This window comes from Myotis myotis, unplaced genomic scaffold (assembly GCF_014108235.1).
Source record: "Myotis myotis isolate mMyoMyo1 unplaced genomic scaffold, mMyoMyo1.p scaffold_m19_p_12, whole genome shotgun sequence".
NCBI lineage: Eukaryota > Metazoa > Chordata > Mammalia > Chiroptera > Vespertilionidae > Myotis > Myotis myotis.
This window is the reverse complement of record NW_023416316.1, coordinates 3724557-3743213: the sequence shown is the minus strand read 5'-3', so window position 1 is coordinate 3743213 and position 18657 is coordinate 3724557. Positions and strand designations below refer to the sequence as shown.

At 58.1% G+C, this 18657-nt stretch overlaps 2 protein-coding genes across 4 annotated transcripts in view; both read left to right on the top strand.

Annotated features, from left to right (window-relative positions):
- Positions 1-5: 5 nt before the first annotated feature.
- LRRC8A (leucine rich repeat containing 8 VRAC subunit A) overlaps positions 6-18657 on the top strand; it is a 28854-nt gene continuing 10202 nt past the window's right edge. For 2 of the 3 annotated variants that reach the window (XR_004971117.1, XM_036329421.1), the window contains exons 1-4: positions 6-41; positions 3237-3343; positions 4222-4277; positions 14686-16838. Coding sequence is in view for 2 of the 3 variants with exons in the window: in XM_036329421.1 (XP_036185314.1) it covers positions 14694-16838 (2145 nt within the window). In the remaining variant the exon portion in view is untranslated. Of the gene's footprint in view, positions 42-3236; positions 3344-4221; positions 4278-14685; positions 16839-18657 lie in introns of those variants that run through there. The other variant, XM_036329422.1, reaches the window with a different exon arrangement.
- The window catches only part of PHYHD1 (phytanoyl-CoA dioxygenase domain containing 1), a 38817-nt gene continuing 22085 nt past the window's right edge, over positions 1926-18657 (top strand). The window contains 2 exon segments of the mRNA XM_036329427.1: positions 1926-2062; positions 3237-3343. Coding sequence (XP_036185320.1) covers positions 2057-2062; positions 3237-3343 — 113 coding nt within the window. The 5' untranslated portion in view covers positions 1926-2056.

Genomic DNA, 18657 nt, shown 5'->3' with positions numbered 1-18657 from the left:
CCAGGGGCTGCCTGCTGGGCGGCCGGGCGCGGCGGGCCCAGGTGAGTGAGTCGGGTGGGGGGAGGGGCGCGAGCTGTCACCCCTCAAAACCCACTCCTACACGCCCGCCGCTGGCTGCCGGCTCCAGGCATCCGGGCGGCTCCAGCTCTCCCACCGGGGCCGGCTCCCTGGGGCCTCCCGCGGCAGGTCCTCTCTCTGCGTCCGGCGTCCTGCGTCCGGCTTCCCCGTCCCCGGGGTCTCTGCGGCCGCACCCTCTCCCGGTGCCGCGGCGCGCGAGCCCCCTCCCAGGCACCCCGTGCCTCCCTGCGCTCTACAGACTGGGAGTTTCCGCCTCGGCTCCCCCAGGTCCCCTTGTCATCCCCTGGGTTCCCCCAGATCCTCACCCCTCCACACGCACACTCCCCCCTGCGTAGAGGTTCCACCTCTGGGCTCTCCCCTTGCCAGCTCCTTTTCACGTTCAAAGGCTCCCCCGGCTCTCTTCCCCTGGGCTCCCGACCCCTCCGTTCCCCGTGGGCCCCTCCTCCTCTTGATCCGGCGGGAACACTGCCCCGACTTGGGGACCGGGTCCCCGGCTAGGCTCTGGGGCCTGTCTGGGCTGGGGTCCCCGGGAAGACCGGTCCTGGGTCTGAGGCCCTGCGGTCTGCCACGTCCTGTGCATCCAGATGGGCCTGGGGCAGATCTGATGAGTCCGGCCGCCCGCTGTGGGGGAGCTGGAGACCCCCCCCCCCCCCCCCGCAGAGTTGGTTCCCAGGCTGGAGGCACATCGTCCAGGGTCCCTGCGGCTCATGACGATTCTGCCCCTTTGGTTGACGGCTTCTTCCCCTTGATCTGGACTGGAATGAACCGAGATGGGGCTGGTCCCCGCTGATGCAACTGCTGCCTTTTTTGGAAAGGAAGAGGATGGTTGGGGGTGTCTGGCAGCCTCCCCCCGGTAGGGACTTGACTGAAAGGGTGGGGCCGCCCCTCCGTGACCACAGTCCCCTGAGCTACCTCTTCCCCGCCCTACCCCAGGGAGCCTTTTGAGGATGCGGAGGGAGAGAGCTCGGTGAGGGAAAGGGCATGTGGGCCTAAAGTGTGGAGGAAGGACTTGGAGGAGGGGAAAGCCTCCCGGGAGCCTCTCTCCCTTTCCAATCAGGACCCCCTATAGCCCCTGCCACACTGTGTCCTGCCCTCCTAGCAGACAGACAGACGGGAGGCAGTCAGGGGAGGCCTGTTGTTCATGACACTTCCTGCAGAGGAGATGGAGGAGTGGGAGTTTGTCCAGCGGGTCGGGGCAGTGCCCATAGCTCATTCACGTTGGCGTTGCCTTTGTGAAGGTCAAGTCTTCCTCTGGCTCGCAGGGGAGGCAAGGGCAGATGACTTGTGCGGGAGGGCTGGCTTTGGGAAGATGCTGGGCGCGAATGACATGATGTCTGCCTCCCCGTGTTCCCGGTTTTTTAGAGGCTCTTTGGGGTTGGGTCTAGTGCCCCTCTGCCTTCCGGGGGCTGGGGGCACAGAGCAGGGGCTGAAGACATCTTCGTGACTCCCCTTGGAACGCAACCAGGAGCTTTTGTACTCCATCCCTTTGGCACGCCCATGAGGAAGCGTTTCCTCTGCAGACTTGGAGTGGCCTTGCTGGGCAGTGGGGCTCCTGAGGTTTAACCCTCACAGGTCAGGACTCGGGGACGGGGCTGGGCACTGGGCGGCCGCCTGGACCTCGCTGGTCAGAGTCGGAGAGAAGGAATCAGTCCGATTCCTGGCTCCTGAGCGTGGAGGTGACCCTGAGTGGGGACACGGAGGCACAGGCAGGAGGTCTGCGACCTCCTGAGGAGTAGGTGGGATGGATGTGGCACCCGAGAGCCCAGCACGCTCTCTCCATCCCTGGCTCATTCACTCACGCAGCCATCCTTCAGGAAGTGCCTGGCCTGGTCCGGGAGTGGTGCAAGGAGAGCACGGTTCCTGGCCTGGTCTGAGTTGCGGTCACGGAAGAGAGGCAGACAGGAAAACATCGCTGCAGCTTAATAATAGAAATGTGACGAGGCCGCCCGGAGGAAAGAGGCATTAGCTCCGGGTGAATATGCAGGTTGGTCAGTGTGTTTCCTAGAGGAGGAAGGAGTGGAAGACTCGGTTACGAGGAGTCCAGGGGCCGGAGTTCTAGTCCCGATCTGCCCCAGGCTAGTAACTGGACTGCGTAGTGTGCGTCCCATCCTTGCCGAGGAGGCAGGGCGGGGTAGAGGCTGGCTTAGATGGCCTCTGGCTTCTGCCTCGTGCTTCTCTAGGTGCTTCCCTGCCTAGTTGCCATCACCGGATGTGGGATTACTGACTTACCGTCTCTCCGGGGGGCTGGAGAGACATCCTCTGCTTCCTTCCTCCAGCACAGTGCCTAGCACTGAGTAGGGGATAAGTGCTCATGGCGTACATGGTTGAAAGGCTCCACAATCCCTCCTAGCACCCTTCAAGCTACTTTGTCTGCACTCCCCCCGCCTCCTGCCTGCTAAGTCCTGCTTGTCCTCCGGCTTTCCCTGATGGCTGGGCCAACTCCCAGCTCCGGCGGATGTAGATGCTCCCCTACCCCTGTTGCTGTCTGAGTACACTCTCCCCACCCTGCTAACTTGTCTTGTTCTTTCTTGTGAACATTTCTGAGCAGAGTGCTGGCATGTAGTCGATGCTCACTAAATGCTTCTTGACTAATAGACAATGGTTGAGCCTTGTGTTTGAGTTGAACTCGTGTGTCTTTGCCTGGGTCTGGCTCACCCCGTAATAGCTCACCTCTCTCCACATCCCACTTCCAGCCCTGGGTCTAGCCAGGTTGACCACTCAGCCTTCTCTAGATGCCATGTTCTTTCCCCCTCTAGGCAAACCGGTGCTCTTCCTCCCGCCTGGAATGTTCTTTCTCCAACTCCTACTCTTCCTCAGCAGTCAACTCAGACAACACCTTTTCCAGGGAGCCTGCCCTGACCCCGTCAGTGTGGGTCTCGGGTGTCCCCATGCTCCCATGGCTTCCTGTGGAGGAGGGGGAGGAGGGGAAGTTTGTTCAGAGGGTCTGGGTTCCCCGCAGCAGGGCCTTGGGCTCTCAGCAGCCACTGGTAACTGTCGACTTGGCATCTCCCCACTAGACTGTCTGATTCCCTCTTGTCACCCCAGAGCCCAGCTGAGGGCCTGGCACCAAACAGGCACTCAGAAAGTGTTGGCAGCACAGCAGGTAACACTGATAGTCACACACATCCCTGCTGACAGCAGCTCTTGCTTCCTCGCAGGGAGGCAGCTTCCATGGAGCGAAAGAAATGCCAGGACCCTGCCCAGACAGAAGCGGGCCAGCCTCAGCACCGACAGCCAGCACGCAGATAGCAGAGCCATCCCCGGGGTAAGGACTGGGCCCCTCTCCCTGCAGGCCAGCGCGGCCTCCGCTCTGGTGCCTTCCCCGGCCTGGGGAGCAAAGGGCAGTATCTCCTCTGTCTCTGCAGTCCTTTGCTCTTCTCACTGTGGGTCCCAGGCGTCTAGGGCAGAGGTGACAGAGGACAGAATTCTTCCTGCTCCTCCCAGCTCAGTGGCCTGCTGAGTAGTATGTGGTTGCTGTCCTCTTCAAACGCCAATGTTCAGTTTCGTTGCCAACCTCTGGTTTTTCTCCTTCAGCCCAGATCTTGTCAGTCTGGCTTGTTGTGGATACTGTCTCATGACCACATTTCCCAAGGTGTGTTCCATGGAACGCCAGTTTCTTGGTCACAGTGGAAAACAACAACTTGTCCTTGCTGCAGGACTTCTCAGAGCCTTGAGTGCATTGACGCGAGCATGATGAGTCTCTGAGAAGGAGCGAGCAAGTCGTGTTTCCCCACACTTACTTGATCGTGTGGATGGACCTCTTTGGGGACTAGGGTTCCTTGGCCTACGCTTTGGAAAACAGTTCCTAGAGACAGGAGAATGCACTGGTCAGGACCAACACCTTGAAGTCCGACCTGGGTTTGCGTTCAGCTGTCTCCATAAGTGGCTGTGGACCGCTGTGAGCCTCAGTTTCCTCGTGGATAAAAGGGTACTATCAGTACCTCACCCCCCTTTAGGATAGTTTGAAGATTACATATGCTGATACAGGGACAGGCATTAGCTGAGTGTGGGTCCCAGAGCTTGCTTCCTAGTCATAGCGGTGTGTGCACAGACGGCTCTCTGGTTTGGAAAACACACCTTTATCCATGACCTCCTTTGATCGTTTGAGGGAGCTCAGACAGTGGTTTCATCCCCTTTTTACAGACATGGAAGCTGAGGCTGAGAGAGAAGCAGTTTACCCAAACTCATCAGGAAAGAAGGTAGGGACATGGGACTTGAACCTGATCCTGGAATCCCGGGCCAGTTCCTTAGCTCCGTGCCCCAGGCCTCCCTGATCCACCTCCCACCGCGGCTTTCTGTGAAGGGAGGCCTGGCCCTCCCGAGCCCGGATTTGAAAAGAAATAATAATCTTGTTGTTGTTATTATTTTGTAATTACCAACATAGTTGCATGTTGATTATGTTTTTATAATGCTTCGGTTTTAATGTCATGTGGAAAGTGAAAAAGTCTCCCAAGGTCCCCCTCTCCAGAAGTGTGAACGGGGAGGGGTATATTCTTCCACGTGTATTATTGCTATTGGCTTATTTATCCAAAAGCACGTCCTGTTACTGCTGCTGTTCACCGCTTGCTCTTGCTTCATTAATGGTTACCCCTGGGCCTTGCTCCCAGGCAAGGGGCGGTCTGAGAGTGTCCTGTCCGAAGGTCCCGACACTGTGGTTCTCCCATGCCCATCGCTCCCTTCCCTCTCCATGCGGGGTTCTGAGCAGTGTGTTGGGGCATTGCAGCCGCAGAGGCGGGTGGGAAGTGCCTGGGGTGTGATTTTGTTGACTCTCCTGTTCATTGGGACAAGGTCAGCAAATCTGGGCCCTGCCCTGTAGGAGTTTCCTGTTGGATTTGAGGAACTCTGTCCTGCAGAGAGGGAGGCCTGAGCTGAAGCCTCTGGCCAGCGATGAGCAGGAAGCAGCAGGTCCTACTTATCTGAGATCAGAATTCCTCCTCTGTGCCAGGGACAGCGGCATGGAGGGAATGGCATGGGCCAGCCGGGGGCGGGGGTGGGGGGTGGGGTTGGCCTTTAGGTTTTGGCCTCCCTGACTGCCTAAGGCAGGGGGGTATTTGGGAGGTTGAGGGGATACCACGAATTGTGGCGTTTGCCTGAGTCTGGCCCTGACTCAGTTTACCCTGGCAGCTCCTGGCAGAAACCCTGGTCTTGATGCTCTTGCAATGCTTGTTTCAGGGGTGAGCCTTGAGGGTGGGCAGATGAGAAGATGGAGGGGCCGGTGCTGTGGCTTGGGTCTAAGATGCTCTGTTGGGGCACAGAGACCTCAGGCTGGGTTTGGGCAGGAGGGACTTCGGGCCTGCGGCCTGGTTTTGTGGAACCGGGGGAGTGACTTGGCAGGAGCAAGCTGCGGAGGAGATCTGTGCCCGAGGACTCTCCCTCACGTGGCAGGGTTCTCAGGCTCGTGGCCTGGAGTTGGCCTCTCTGCCTCCTCCTCCCTCCTTCCAGCAGCAGGGCCTTCGGGCCCTGTGGTCGTCCTCCGTGGCCGCGATCTGAGCCCTGGGCACCGTGCTAGGTCATGACACACATTTGCGTCCTCCCTACCACGGCCACCTGTGGAGGTGGTGTCACCGTTTTACAGGCCAGGGACCAGGGCTGGCAGGGACCAGGGCTCTTGCCATAAGTTGCCCGAACGGCAAAGCCAGGACCCGAACCTGGTTCTGTTTGTCCTGGCAGCCTGCGCTTTCACCCCACCGTCCACTTCTCTTTTTCTCCAGGTTCTCAGGTTTGGGGCGAGGGTACCTCAGAGTCTCCTGGGAGCTTGTTGAAAACGCTGGCTCCCCTGCGCCCAAAGCCCCAGGGACCTGCAGGCAGAGCCTGGGGGCTGGAGCAGGAATCTGTGTTTGGAAGAAGCTCCCCAGGCTGTCACGAGGCTGGTGGTCACGGACCGGGGCAATGCTTTCAGCCCCGGCCCCGCCTCTGGGGACAGAGTCCCGCTGCCACCAGAGCCGCCGCCCTGGGTGTTGAAGCCGGCTGAGCTCCCCTCAGGACCGGGGTGTTAGTGACCTCCCGAATGTGTGTCGGGTGGGGACATTTCACCTGCCCTCCTCAAGGATGTGTGCGGCTGCCATTCCTAGAATAGCTTTCACTGCCAGCCACAGACATCCCTGCTGACTCCCCTGATGCGTTTCTGCTGCATCTCGTAGCAAGTTCTACATTCAGGCATCTCTTGAGGGCGGAAAACCTCAAAATTAAATAGACAGCTACCATATAGGCTCTGCCTGGAGTGGCTGTAAAATTCCACAGCTCTCACGTTCCACCTGGACATCTCAGAGGCGCTGCCAAACTCACGCCCTCTGACAGAGTCGGGGTGTCGGCAGGTGCACTGACAGGGGGTGGGGCGGCCTGGCAGTCCATCCCATCCTTCAAACCTCCCAGCTGGTGCCCTGGTCAGCATCCCAGGGGGCAGCCCCCGTGGCCCCAGTCCCCTGGGATCTCAGCAGAACCTGCATCGGCACCTGGGGTGCTCCTGCCCACATTTTGTAACCTGTCCAGAAGGCAGTACTGCTTTTTCTGTCCTCACCCAAGGACATTTTAAAAATTGATTTTAGAGAGAGATTGATCAGTTATTTCCCGTACGCGCCTCGACTGGGGGTCAAAACTGCAACCTGGTTATGTGCCCTGACAATTGAACCCACAATCTTTTTGGCATCCAGGACGACGGACACTCCAACCAACTGAGCCACCCGGCCAGGGCACTGGTATTCATAGCAGACCAAGACCTGTCTCTAAGGCCTCTCTGCCCCACGGGCCCACACCCGACACCGAGCTTCTGGGCCCAGACCCAGAGCTGGGCTCCCTTCCAAAGTTCCCTTAAAGCTGCACCTGAGAGACGCAGACGTTTCTGAGTATGGCCTGCTGGGGTTCCAGAAAGACGCCTGGTTTCCCTGCCTCCCTCAGGAAAAGGGACCTCATTCCGGGAAGCATCTCTGGGTCTGGGTGCCTGGGCAGGCCCAGGAAACCAGCCTTTGAGGCGGATTGGCACAATGGAAAGTCAGATCTGGGTGATCTTCCCCACCACCTAGTTTTGTGTCCTCGGACAGGTCCCGTAACCTCCCTGGGCCTCGGACTTCAGGTCCTTAAAGGCTCAGATAAAACTTACCATAACAATAACAGCAGCTAACATTACAGTGGCAGGCACTGGGCCAGAAGTTTCTATGGACTGCCTCCTCCAGTCCTCATCACCACCCTATAAGGAATGGACTCATCAGCCCATTTTACAGATGAGGAAACCAGAGTCCTGGCAGGCCAAGTGGCTTTCCAAAGGTCACACACTGGAGCCACCTATTGGTTTGGGTGGAGTTTGGGAGCTGAGGCACAGGAAGTGCTGGGTGCCGTGTCAGTAACCAGCGGTGCTAATGCCAGCCTGGAGGGGTGCGGGGGAGCCCTCACCTCCAGCTTGGCCTGCTCCCGGTGGGGGAAGTCCAGGGTGGGTGTCCCTACCTGGCACCCTTTCCCCCTAAGGCAGGCCCCGCCCCTGCAAATGCAGGAGGACAAGCCTGTTTGGGAGGCCCAGCCCCAATGTGAGAGTAGTTTGGAACTGAAACTTGTTCCCCTCCCCCTCTGGCCCAGAACGTCTCCCCTTTTCCCTCCCCAGGAAGTGAGGGTGTGCCCTTCTCCACAGGGAGAGTGCCAAGCCAGGCAGCGCCCCCAGCCCACAGCTGCTGACTCACTCCAGCTGGGTGTGGGGGCCTAGAGGGCAGTGCCTCGCGCTTGGGCGGGTGTGGGCTGTGTGCACTATGGCAAGGTCCCCTCCTCTCTCTTCTGGCTCTGGGACCAGAGGAGGCTGGGGGCGCTGGCCAAGGAGCAGATTCACAGGCCCAGAGCCCTCCTGGGACAAGGCCAGTGACCCAGTGTGTTCCGGGGCCTCTTGGAAATGGCCCTGCCCCCTTCCCTGGGAGAGTGTTGGAGAGACAGCCTCCCCCCTACCCTCTTGCCTGGGAAGTTTTCCCAGCCTCTCTGAGCTTCAACAAAAGGCTCTCTGTGCCCTGTTTACCGCTGCCCTGCCTGCTGCCACTGCTCAGGTGTGGAAGCCAAATCTCTGTAGGCTGAGGGGGCTAGAGCTTGCTGGGTGGTCTTACTCCGGGACTGAGGGGGCAGCGTGCCATTTCTTTGACTCCTGTTCTGTCCATAAGGAGCTTAAGGAGGAAATCAACACGGGACCAGGCTTAATACCCAAGGGGTGGTCCTGGGGGCCTCTAGGTGTCTGGTCTGGCCTGTAGGTATTTGTGTTTTCAGCTCAGCCCTCACCTGGGTGTTCTCACACACACACACACACACACACACACACACACGCCGAATCCGGGGCGGTTTTCTGCCCTGGCAGCTGGGTGTGGTAACTATAGCGTGCCTTCCTCTGTGTCAGACTTGGGTTCACACAATATGCATCGTCTTGTGTGTAATCCTGACAATAAGCCTCTGAGGCAGGGACTGTAGCAGTTCCCTCTTACAGTGGAGGACGCAGAGGCTCAGAGGGGAAAGGCCGTGGGTCTGAGCTCCCCCAGCCTGAGACTCCTTCCCCCAGTGAGGACGGAGCCTGGTGAGTGCCCGCTCCCTGGGAACGGCCGGCAGGAGCGCCTGGCCTTTTTCTAACAGAGGATGATGGCAGGTACTTCTCGTAAACTTTTACGATCCTCAGAAACCACCCAGTGAGGAAGGCCTTTGGCTTTTTCCCAAGTATTTTTTCCTCATAAAAGTACCAGATTTGCCTGGCACGGTGTGCCTCTGTGGCTGAGCATCGACCTATGAACTGGGAAGTCACGGTTTGATTCCTGGTCAGGGCACATGCCTGGGTTGTGGGCTCGATCCTCAGTGAGGGTTATACAGGAGGCAGCTGATCAGTGATTCTCGCCATGGATATTTCTCTCTCCCTCTCCCTTCCACTTTGAAATCAATAAAAACATTTTTAAAAATAAAATAAATAATTTGCCTGGGGTCATGGAATTGTTTCAAGGTAGGGCTGGATTTGAACCTGGGTCTCCCCAACTCCAAAGCTCTTGCTCTTTGCACTCCTGAGATCAGCCGGCCGCCCAGGGGAGAGTGGGGCCCTCCGGGTTGCTTCTCTGACTCGCAGGAGCAGGGATATTGCAGCCTGGCTGCAGGAACCTGAGCCCACTTCTCCCTGCCAGTGTGGGCACCGTGGGAAGGGTCTGGCTGCACCCTGCCCACTTCCACATCTCCCTGGGGGCGGGGCGGGGTCAGCAAGGGTGATGCTGAACCTGCTGGGTCCTCAGAGACCACAGGTGCCGCTGCACCCGTGAGCAGCAGGCCAGTTGGAAGGGAGCTGAATCTGCTGCCCTGGCAACCAGTCCAGTTGCCACTGCCTCCAGCTGAGCCTGGCGGGTGTGAGGGCCAGAGAGGGGGCCAACCAGGATGATTGTTTTGGTAAATTTTGTATGAAATAGTTTAAGCACGCAGAAAAGTATAAAACTAAAACACATTTTTATATTCAAGACTTGATTTTTGCAATAATTGCTCCCGATCTCTCTCAAATGACTTCAGGCGCAAGTAAGGTATCTTTCCCAATGCCGTTTTCTCCCCACTAAGTGAAATTATTACCTTGATTTTGGGGCCCACTGTGCGTGTTTCTATGCCGTCACTACACGTGGTATACACATGATAGAAAACCTTATGTAACGTGTGTATCGGGCTACAGCTTGTTTTCAGCTCGTTTCTGAGGCCTGTCTATCCAGGTAGCGTTTTCTTTGCTTCCCTGTTCAGTTGTATGATTAGAGCGGTTTATCCTCCCGCTCCTTGGTGATGTTTGGCGTGTTGCTGACGTTTTGCTATTAGGAACAGCAAACTCTCCAGTGAGCACCCCGTGCGTGGCTTCACATGTGTGTGTAAAGCTCTTCTCCAGGAGCTGCAGCTCGGAGAAACTGCTGGCCTGTGGGACCTGTGTGCCCGACCATCCTCTAGGAATTCAACATTGCTGCCAGGCGCAGGGGAGTGAAACGGCATCTGATTGTTCGAATGTGCATTCCCTGATTAGTAGTGAGATTAATAATTACTTCATAGATTAATTTCCACTTGCATTGTTTTTCTTTAAGTTGTCTATGTATATATTTGGCCAATTTTTTTTCTCCAATTGATTGTCTTTTTTTGTTTTCAATTCTCACCTGAGGGTTTTTAAAAAATTGATTTTAGAGAAAGAAAGGGAGGGAGGGAGAGACAGACAGACAGACATTGATGTGAGAGAGAAACATTGATCTGTTGCCTCCCATATGTGCCTCCACCGGGGATCGAGCCCGAAACCTGGGTATGTGCCCTGACCGGGAATGGGACTCGCCACCTTTCGGTGCATGGGACAGCGCTCCAACCACCAGAGCCACACCATCCAGGCTTGACTGCCCTTTTTCTTATGGTTCTAGGAGTTCTGTGTTTGATCTGCGATCACACGCCCCTTGGTACCTTGACTACCTTTTACAGAATATGGGTACATCTGTGACAGATTCTCTGCTCCCTTCCAGACAGGGACACTGAGGCCCTGGCAGAGAAGCCGTTTCCACTCCTCTGCTAGGAGGCACTGCCTGCTCTGGAGGGCTAAGCGAGGGAGGGGCGGATGCACTGTCTGCAGGAAACGCCCTGAACAGGCCTTCCCATGGCTAGAAGGAAAGGCCCCACTCCCCTGACTCTGCCCCCTTGCCTTCTGCGCTCTCCTGACCACGCCCGGTGTGTCCCAGGGGTAGCTGCCAGGTAAGGTCTGCTCCAGCTGAAGGGCCTCCTGGAGGAGATCCGATGTGAAGGTGCCCTCTGTAACTTACTGTCCCCGAGCCTCAGTTTCCCTATCTGTAAAATGGGCATGAGGAATATTATCCAGCCTAAAAAGGAAGGACATTGTGATACATGCTGCATCATGGGTGCACCTGAGGACGTTATGTTAAGTGAAATAAGCCAGACACAAAAGGACACGTAGTGTGTGAGTCCACTGATAGGCGGGCCCAGGGTCGTCAGATTGATTGAAAGTAGAAGGTGGTTGCCAGGGGTTGGGGGGGTGGGAGAGCTTGGGGAGTTGGTGTTTAATGGGGACAGTTTATGTGACTGCACTTAAGGCCACTGAACTGTACACCTAAAAATGGTTAAAATGGTAAGTTTTATGCTGTACGTGTTTTACTACAAGAAAAAACTTTGAGGAGAAAAATGGCACCAAAACAATGTGCACCTCCTGGGCTTGGGAAGCTTCTGGGCGCGGCCCTCAGTCAGCCTGGGAATGGGGAGCTGCTCTAACTGGGTGTCTGGGTGTTGAGTCACCTTGAGTCACCGGCTCTGGGGCGGGTCGCTGCAGGGAGCTCCCTACCTGTGGGGGACCCGTCGCTTCCCCAGGGGCCTTGGGGTTGGGCTGCTTCCTCCCTCTGCCCTTGCAGCCCAGGTCTGCACCCGAGGCTGCCTCTCCTCCCTGCCACCCCTGCGGCCCACCCCCTTCGCTACACCCACTCTGGCCCTTTGCCCCTCTCAGGGCGCTCTTGAGACCCTCGGAATTTATTGAGCACCTACTGTGTGCTGAACACTCCTGTCCCCCGTGAGCACCTGGTCCTCTCCCAGGTGGTGAGGAGCTTGAGGAGAGTCGTGCACCAGCCAGGACTGACTGCCCGCCCCACTCTGCCCTAAGCTCTGCAAAAGCATGAAGGTGCATGGGCTCCTCCCAGCAGCCAGTGACGTGTCCTGCCCTCGTGTTTGTGCAGAGCCTGAAGCTGCAAGCCAGTGCAGAGCTTGCCCAAGGCCCACCTCGAAGCCTCGTCAGCACGAAGTTGGCACCCATCTCTTCCGCTGTAGCCACAGGTGCCCTCCCTGCACACGGGTGCAGTTATTCGGCACTCCTCTGCCTCTCCCACCCGTCTCCACACTCACACTGGACCTAGAGGCCCTGCAGTGGGGGACACCTTGGTCACTTTTATTGCCCCACAGGACCAAGCCAAGGCCTAAGCAGAGTTCAGGATGTGCTTCGAGACAGGTGTTCGACAGTGGAGGGGTGAAAGCCAGGCATGCTGGGACAGAGCAGACCGGACTGTCTCCCGCCTCAGAGCCAGGAGTCAGGAAGGCAGCATGTGCAAAGCTCACTGGGAGGCTGGGCGTTCTCGGTCCTGACACACCCACTCCCCCTTTGAAACCACATCCTGCCTGGTCATACACTGCCGCCACCCCCCACGCCTGACATCCTGCCATGGCCCACTCATTCTGGATTCTCCGGGCCAGGCTGCCGCAGGCCCCCAGGACCTCTCCTCTTGGTCCCTCCTCTCTTCCGGTCCCCAGTCATTGGGTGTCCCCCTGGAGGAGGACTTGGGGAGCCAGGAGGGGTGGGTCAAATGTCCGGGTGTCTGAGCCGGAGGCTGGCTACTTGATTCAGCAGGCCCCCCCTGGAGTGCCACCTTCCCAGGAGTGGGTGGTGCGGAGCCAGCTGGTCATTAGAGGGCCTGGGCCTTCCTGTGGGGCGGGCACGCTCCTGGCCTGCGCCTCCTGGCCTCACCAGGAGGGCTGACCTGGGGTGGAGCCACCCGCCCAGGCGGAGCTGGTGTCTGCTGGCCCCGCAGTGACCTGGCTCTGGGGGGTGGGGAAGCTGCACTCCTGTGCTCTGTTTCTCGGTACCGCTGCTCACGGGCCTCTGGGCGGGCGGCGAGAAGGCCAGACCTTGGTAAGGGCCCGAGCGGGAGGTAGACGGATGTTCGGGGGCATGGTCTCGGCTCTGCCCTCAGTTTATAGGAGTGACATTGGGCGGGTGGATTGACCTCTCTGGGCCTTCGTTCCCCTGTCTGTGGAATGGGGCTGCAGGTAGGCCCTCCTTCTTGGCATCTAAGGGATTCCACGAGAGGACCCCATGGTGAGGGCCAGCTCGGTGCCTGCACACGTCCATCTCAGTGCCCCAGTTTTTCCATGGTCCTGTTTTGCTTTCCTTCTGTCCTCCCCACCCATCCCAGCATGCTCCGTCTAAAAGGACAGGATGGGAAGTTTGCAGGGAAGCCCTGTTTCATGAAACATTCATTACTATTGTCATTATTTATATTATTAGTAATCAGAATAAGGTGGTCCAGTCCCATAACCTGGACACCCTTGTTCCTCTCCCAAGAGAAACAGATCCATTTGTCAAAACACAGGATTTAACCTTCGTTTAAAGTCTAGATGACAAAATAGGGTGTAAAGCAAAATCACAATTTTATTTTAAGAAATATACACAGAAAGGACTAGGATGTTATTGCTCATTGAGAATTAACAGTGGTAGCCCTGGGGGTGTTTTCACGGGGATTTCACTTCTCGCCTCCGCGTTCTCCCGTGAGCATCAGGTACCTTTCTCATCCCCTTCGTCTCACACTGCTCATCACGAGAGCACCGGGCCTTGGCAGAGCGACCACGGAGCAGAGTCCTTGCACACGTGTATTTGAGGCACTCCTCCTGTACGCCACTGGCCGGAGTTCCTGAATGTGGCTTCTAAGCTAGTGTTTCCCAAACTTGGCCAATCATTAGTGTCACCGAAGTCACATATTAAAAATCACCCCGCCCTGGCCGGTTTGGCTCAGTGGATAGAGTGTCGACCTGCAGACTGAAGGGTCCCAGGTTCGATTCCCGCCAAGGGCACATGCCCGGGTTGTGGGCTTGATCCCCAGTCAGGGGTGTGCAGGAGGCAGCCAATCAATGATTCTCTCTCATCATTGATGTTTCTGTCTCTCTCTCCCTCTTCCTTCCTCTCTGAAATCAATAAAGAAATATATATATATATTTTTAAAAATCACCCCCCCCTAAAAAAAAAATCAAATTCCTGGCTTCACCCGAGATCCGCGGAATAGGACTCTTCTGGGACAGACCCTGCTGCTACTGCTTTTAATTTCTTTCTATACACACGTGGACGAACATGACCAGTGATCATTTTCCATAGTGCATATTCATGATCTTGTCCTCCTGCTCCAGGCCGAGAACGTCTTGTTCTCTGTCCCCTCACCCAGGAGCTCCTCCTACTGTGTGTGTCCTCCGGTCCCCCCAGTGCTCCCGGAACCCTGTATGGACATAACTATATGCACACACTTAGGAGCGCTCAGACTTCCCTATTTGGTTTACAAAAGTGAGTTCACATTAAGCCCCCTCTTCTGCATTTGGCTTTTCTCAGACTCTGCAGACATCTCTTCAGGTCACTGGCGCAGCTTCCCGGCAGCTGGCTCCAAGTGAACTGGTGGTTTCAACAAGCCCCTGCAGTCAGTCTGATCCGGAAGAGCAAGCATGTCAAACTCAAAGGCTAACACAGGCCAAATAAAGGAGGCATACGGCCCGCGGGCCACGAGTTCAACATGCTTGAATAAGAGGAGGGTCCAGCCGGGTATCTCAAATGCTCCTGTGAGCCTGAATTAGCCATCTGTCAGCCTGGGCCTCGCCTCAGTACTCAGTCTTCCTGTCTGTTAAATGGGGAGGCTGCCTGCGGTCCCCCACAGGGGTTTCCCAGTCACCTGGTGACCATGTGGTTTCCGGAGGAAGGCTGATCCGGGGGCTGCCCCACGAGTGGCAAGACTCTGGCTCCCCGCTAGACTCGAGGTGGAATTTTGGACAACGAGTCCATTGTCTCCTTCCCTTGACCCCCGGGTCCCAGAAAGCCAGGCTACCCTGCAGTAACCCCCTCGTATGGGTGCCTTTCAGGTTGAACCATGATTCCAGTGACAGAGCTCCGCTACTTTGCGGACACACAGCCAGCGTACCGGATCCTGAAGCCGTGGTGGGACGTGTTCACCGACTACATCTCCATCGTCATGCTGATGATCGCAGTCTTTGGGGGCACACTGCAGGTCACCCAGGACAAGATGATCTGCCTGCCTTGTAAGTGGGTCACCAAGGACTCCTGCAACGACTCTTTCCGGAGCTGGGCAGAGCCCATCTACTCCAACTCCACTATCCTGCCGATCGCTGACACCGGCCCCACGGGCATCAAGTACGACCTGGATCGGCACCAGTACAACTACGTGGATGCTGTGTGCTATGAGAACCGCCTGCACTGGTTCGCCAAGTACTTCCCCTACCTGGTGCTTCTGCACACGCTCATCTTCCTGGCCTGCAGCAACTTCTGGTTCAAGTTCCCGCGCACCAGCTCGAAGCTGGAGCACTTTGTGTCCATCCTGCTCAAGTGCTTTGACTCGCCTTGGACCACGCGGGCCCTGTCGGAGACGGTGGTGGAGGAGAGCGACCCCAAGCCGACCTTCAGCAAGATGAACGGCTCCATGGACAAGAAGTCCTCGACGGTCAGCGAGGACGTGGAGGCCACGGTGCCCATGCTGCAGCGGACCAAGTCCCGGATCGAGCAGGGCATCGTGGACCGCTCGGAGACGGGGGTGCTGGACAAGAAGGAGGGGGAGCAGGCCAAGGCGCTGTTCGAGAAGGTGAAGAAGTTCCGGACCCACGTGGAGGAGGGGGACATCGTGTACCGCCTCTACATGCGGCAGACCATCATCAAGGTGATCAAATTCATCCTCATCATCTGCTACACCGTCTACTATGTGCACAACATCAAGTTCGACGTGGACTGCACCGTGGACATCGAGAGCCTGACGGGCTACCGCACCTACCGGTGTGCCCACCCCCTGGCCACGCTCTTCAAGATCCTGGCGTCCTTCTACATCAGCCTGGTCATCTTCTACGGCCTCATCTGCATGTACACGCTGTGGTGGATGCTGCGCCGCTCCCTCAAGAAGTACTCCTTCGAGTCGATCCGCGAAGAGAGCAGCTACAGCGACATCCCCGACGTCAAGAATGACTTCGCCTTCATGCTCCACCTCATCGACCAGTACGACCCGCTCTACTCCAAGCGCTTCGCCGTCTTCCTGTCGGAGGTGAGCGAGAACAAGCTGCGGCAGCTGAACCTCAACAACGAGTGGACGCTGGACAAGCTGCGGCAGCGGCTCACCAAGAACGCGCAGGACAAGCTGGAGTTGCACCTGTTCATGCTCAGCGGCATCCCCGACACCGTGTTTGACCTGGTGGAGCTGGAGGTGCTGAAGCTGGAGCTGATCCCGGACGTGACCATCCCTCCCAGCATCGCCCAGCTCACGGGCCTCAAGGAGCTGTGGCTGTACCACACGGCGGCCAAGATCGAGGCGCCGGCCCTGGCCTTCCTGCGCGAGAACCTGCGGGCGCTGCACATCAAGTTCACGGACATCAAGGAGATCCCGCTGTGGATCTACAGCCTGAAGACGCTGGAGGAGCTGCACCTGACGGGCAACCTGAGCGCGGAGAACAACCGCTACATCGTCATCGACGGGCTGCGCGAGCTCAAGCGCCTCAAGGTGCTGCGGCTGAAGAGCAACCTGAGCAAGCTGCCGCAGGTGGTCACGGACGTGGGCGTGCACCTGCAGAAGCTGTCTGTCAACAACGAGGGCACCAAGCTCATCGTCCTCAACAGCCTCAAGAAGATGGTAAACCTGACGGAGCTGGAGCTGATCCGCTGCGACCTGGAGCGCATCCCCCACTCCATCTTCAGCCTCCACAACCTGCAGGAGATCGACCTCAAGGACAACAACCTCAAGACCATCGAGGAGATCATCAGCTTCCAGCACCTGCACCGCCTCACCTGCCTTAAGCTCTGGTACAACCACATCGCCTACATCCCCATCCAGATCGGCAACCTCACCAACCTCGAGCGCCTCTACCTGAACCGCAACAAGATCGAGAAGATCCCCCCCCAGCTCTTCTACTGCCGCAAGCTGCGCTACCTGGACCTCAGCCACAACAACCTGACCTTCCTCCCCGCCGACATTGGCCTCCTGCAGAACCTCCAGAACCTGGCCATCACCGCCAACCGGGTGAGTGGCCCCGCCCTGGCTCGGCATGCGGGTGGGCTCCGTGGCCCGTGGTGCGGGTGCTTAGGACCTTGGAGGAGCTTCTAAAAATACCGACTTCCCGGCCCCACCGCAGACCTGCCAAGTCAGGACGGCAGGTTGGGAGCCCGTCTCTGCCACAGACGCTGCAGTTCTGCCAGGAGGGATGTGTGGTCACGTGGGGTGTGCCCCCAAGGTGCCCTTGTGCAGGTTTCTCATAAGGGATGTGCCGGGCAGGAGGTCCAAGGCCTGTGGTTCTCTCTCTGTCCATCTCAGGGTTGGGGTGTAGGAGGCAGGACTTAGCCTGGGCCTAGCGGCATTTCCTCAGCTTGTCCCAGACCAGATTTGGAGCTGAAGCATCAGCCTGGGTCCAGCAGGAGCGGGAACCATGGTGGCTGCTGTCCGCCGAGGGGAAGCCAAGCCGCCTCCACAGCTCCCAGTGCGCTGCCCTCCCCTCTCCCTGCATGTGGGTGGTGGAGGGCAGAGTTGGGCTTGAGTGGGGCTGCCTGTCACCACCTGCTCTCTGGGGAGGAAACTGCAAACCGTTTGGGAGGCCACGCCCGGAGACCGTTGCAGTCCCTGCGGTGGCCCTCGCCTGGCTTGGGAAGCCCCCCACCCAAGGCCCCTCCGTACAGGCAGGAGGGTGGGTTCGGGGCAGGGCGCTCCTGTGGTTTTGTGGTCTGGCCTCTGCAGCAGCAAAGCACAGCCGCTGAGGGGACTCCCCGCCCGGGGCCTGCGGGAGGTCGACAGTGGAAGGAACAGGTCGTCTGAGTCCCTCCTCTCAAGGTGGAAGCTCCTTGTGAGCAGCGATGGGTGGCCAGGGGCTGGGACGCCCAGGATGGGGCTGATTCCGACACCCCTTCTGTGCCTCATGGAACACAGAGGCATAGAGCAGCCCCGTTGGTTAGGGACTTCTGTGTGTCAGCCCTGGGAGGGCAGTGTCCCTGCATCCCCCACGTCCCAGCGGCCCCTGAAACGCCCCTGCCCAGGAAAGGACACGCCTCTCTGGTGTCACTCAGACTGCGGAGTCCAGGTGCACCATTTGGAAGCGCCCCCCCTTCCCTAAGCCTCTCTGACTGCAAACAACCTGTCAGAGACGTGGCAGACCCTGCTCCCTCCTCCGCGTTAGGACTGAGACTCCCTGAGAGTGAACAAGGGAGAAGGTCAGATCCCAGGCGGCTTCACCCTGAGAATCTGCCCCCAGAGCCGGGCGGTGTGCTGGCCCGGAAAATGGGACTCCTGCGGAGAAGCCGTGTGTGAAGAGCTCCCAACCCCAGCCCTTCTTTAAAGGTGTGAGGGGCCAGGCAGTGGCCCCAGACACAGCCCAGCCCAGGGCTTGATGGGCCCTCCCACCAGGTGGAGGGTGCGGGCAGCTGCCGGCCCGGCTCCCCATCCTGTCCCCTACCCCAGCTGCTCACCCAAGTGTGCCTGTGAGGTCCTGTCTGCTGGCTGAGGTCACCCTCAGGAAGGGGGCTGGTGGCAGGCAGGCATGCTGTCTGCAGGAAGGAGACCCTCTGACACCCTGTTCAGTGCATTGCTTCGTCACATCCTGTCCCGCCCCCGGGAATGCCTGGGGCCTCACAGGGAAAATAGCTCCCTTGGGCCAGCCCTGGTCGGCTCCTCCTTTGAAGCTGGAGCCCCTCTCTGTCCTCAGGGCCTGATGGTTCCTTGTGGGCCGCCTGGCCTGCAGGTAGAAAAGCGAAAAGCGGGGGTGGGAGTGGCCAGCTCAGGCCCTCGACAAGCGTTTTCCCAGGTCTAACGGCGCTAAGGAGTTCCTTACAGAGCAGGCATTCGTTTGTCCACC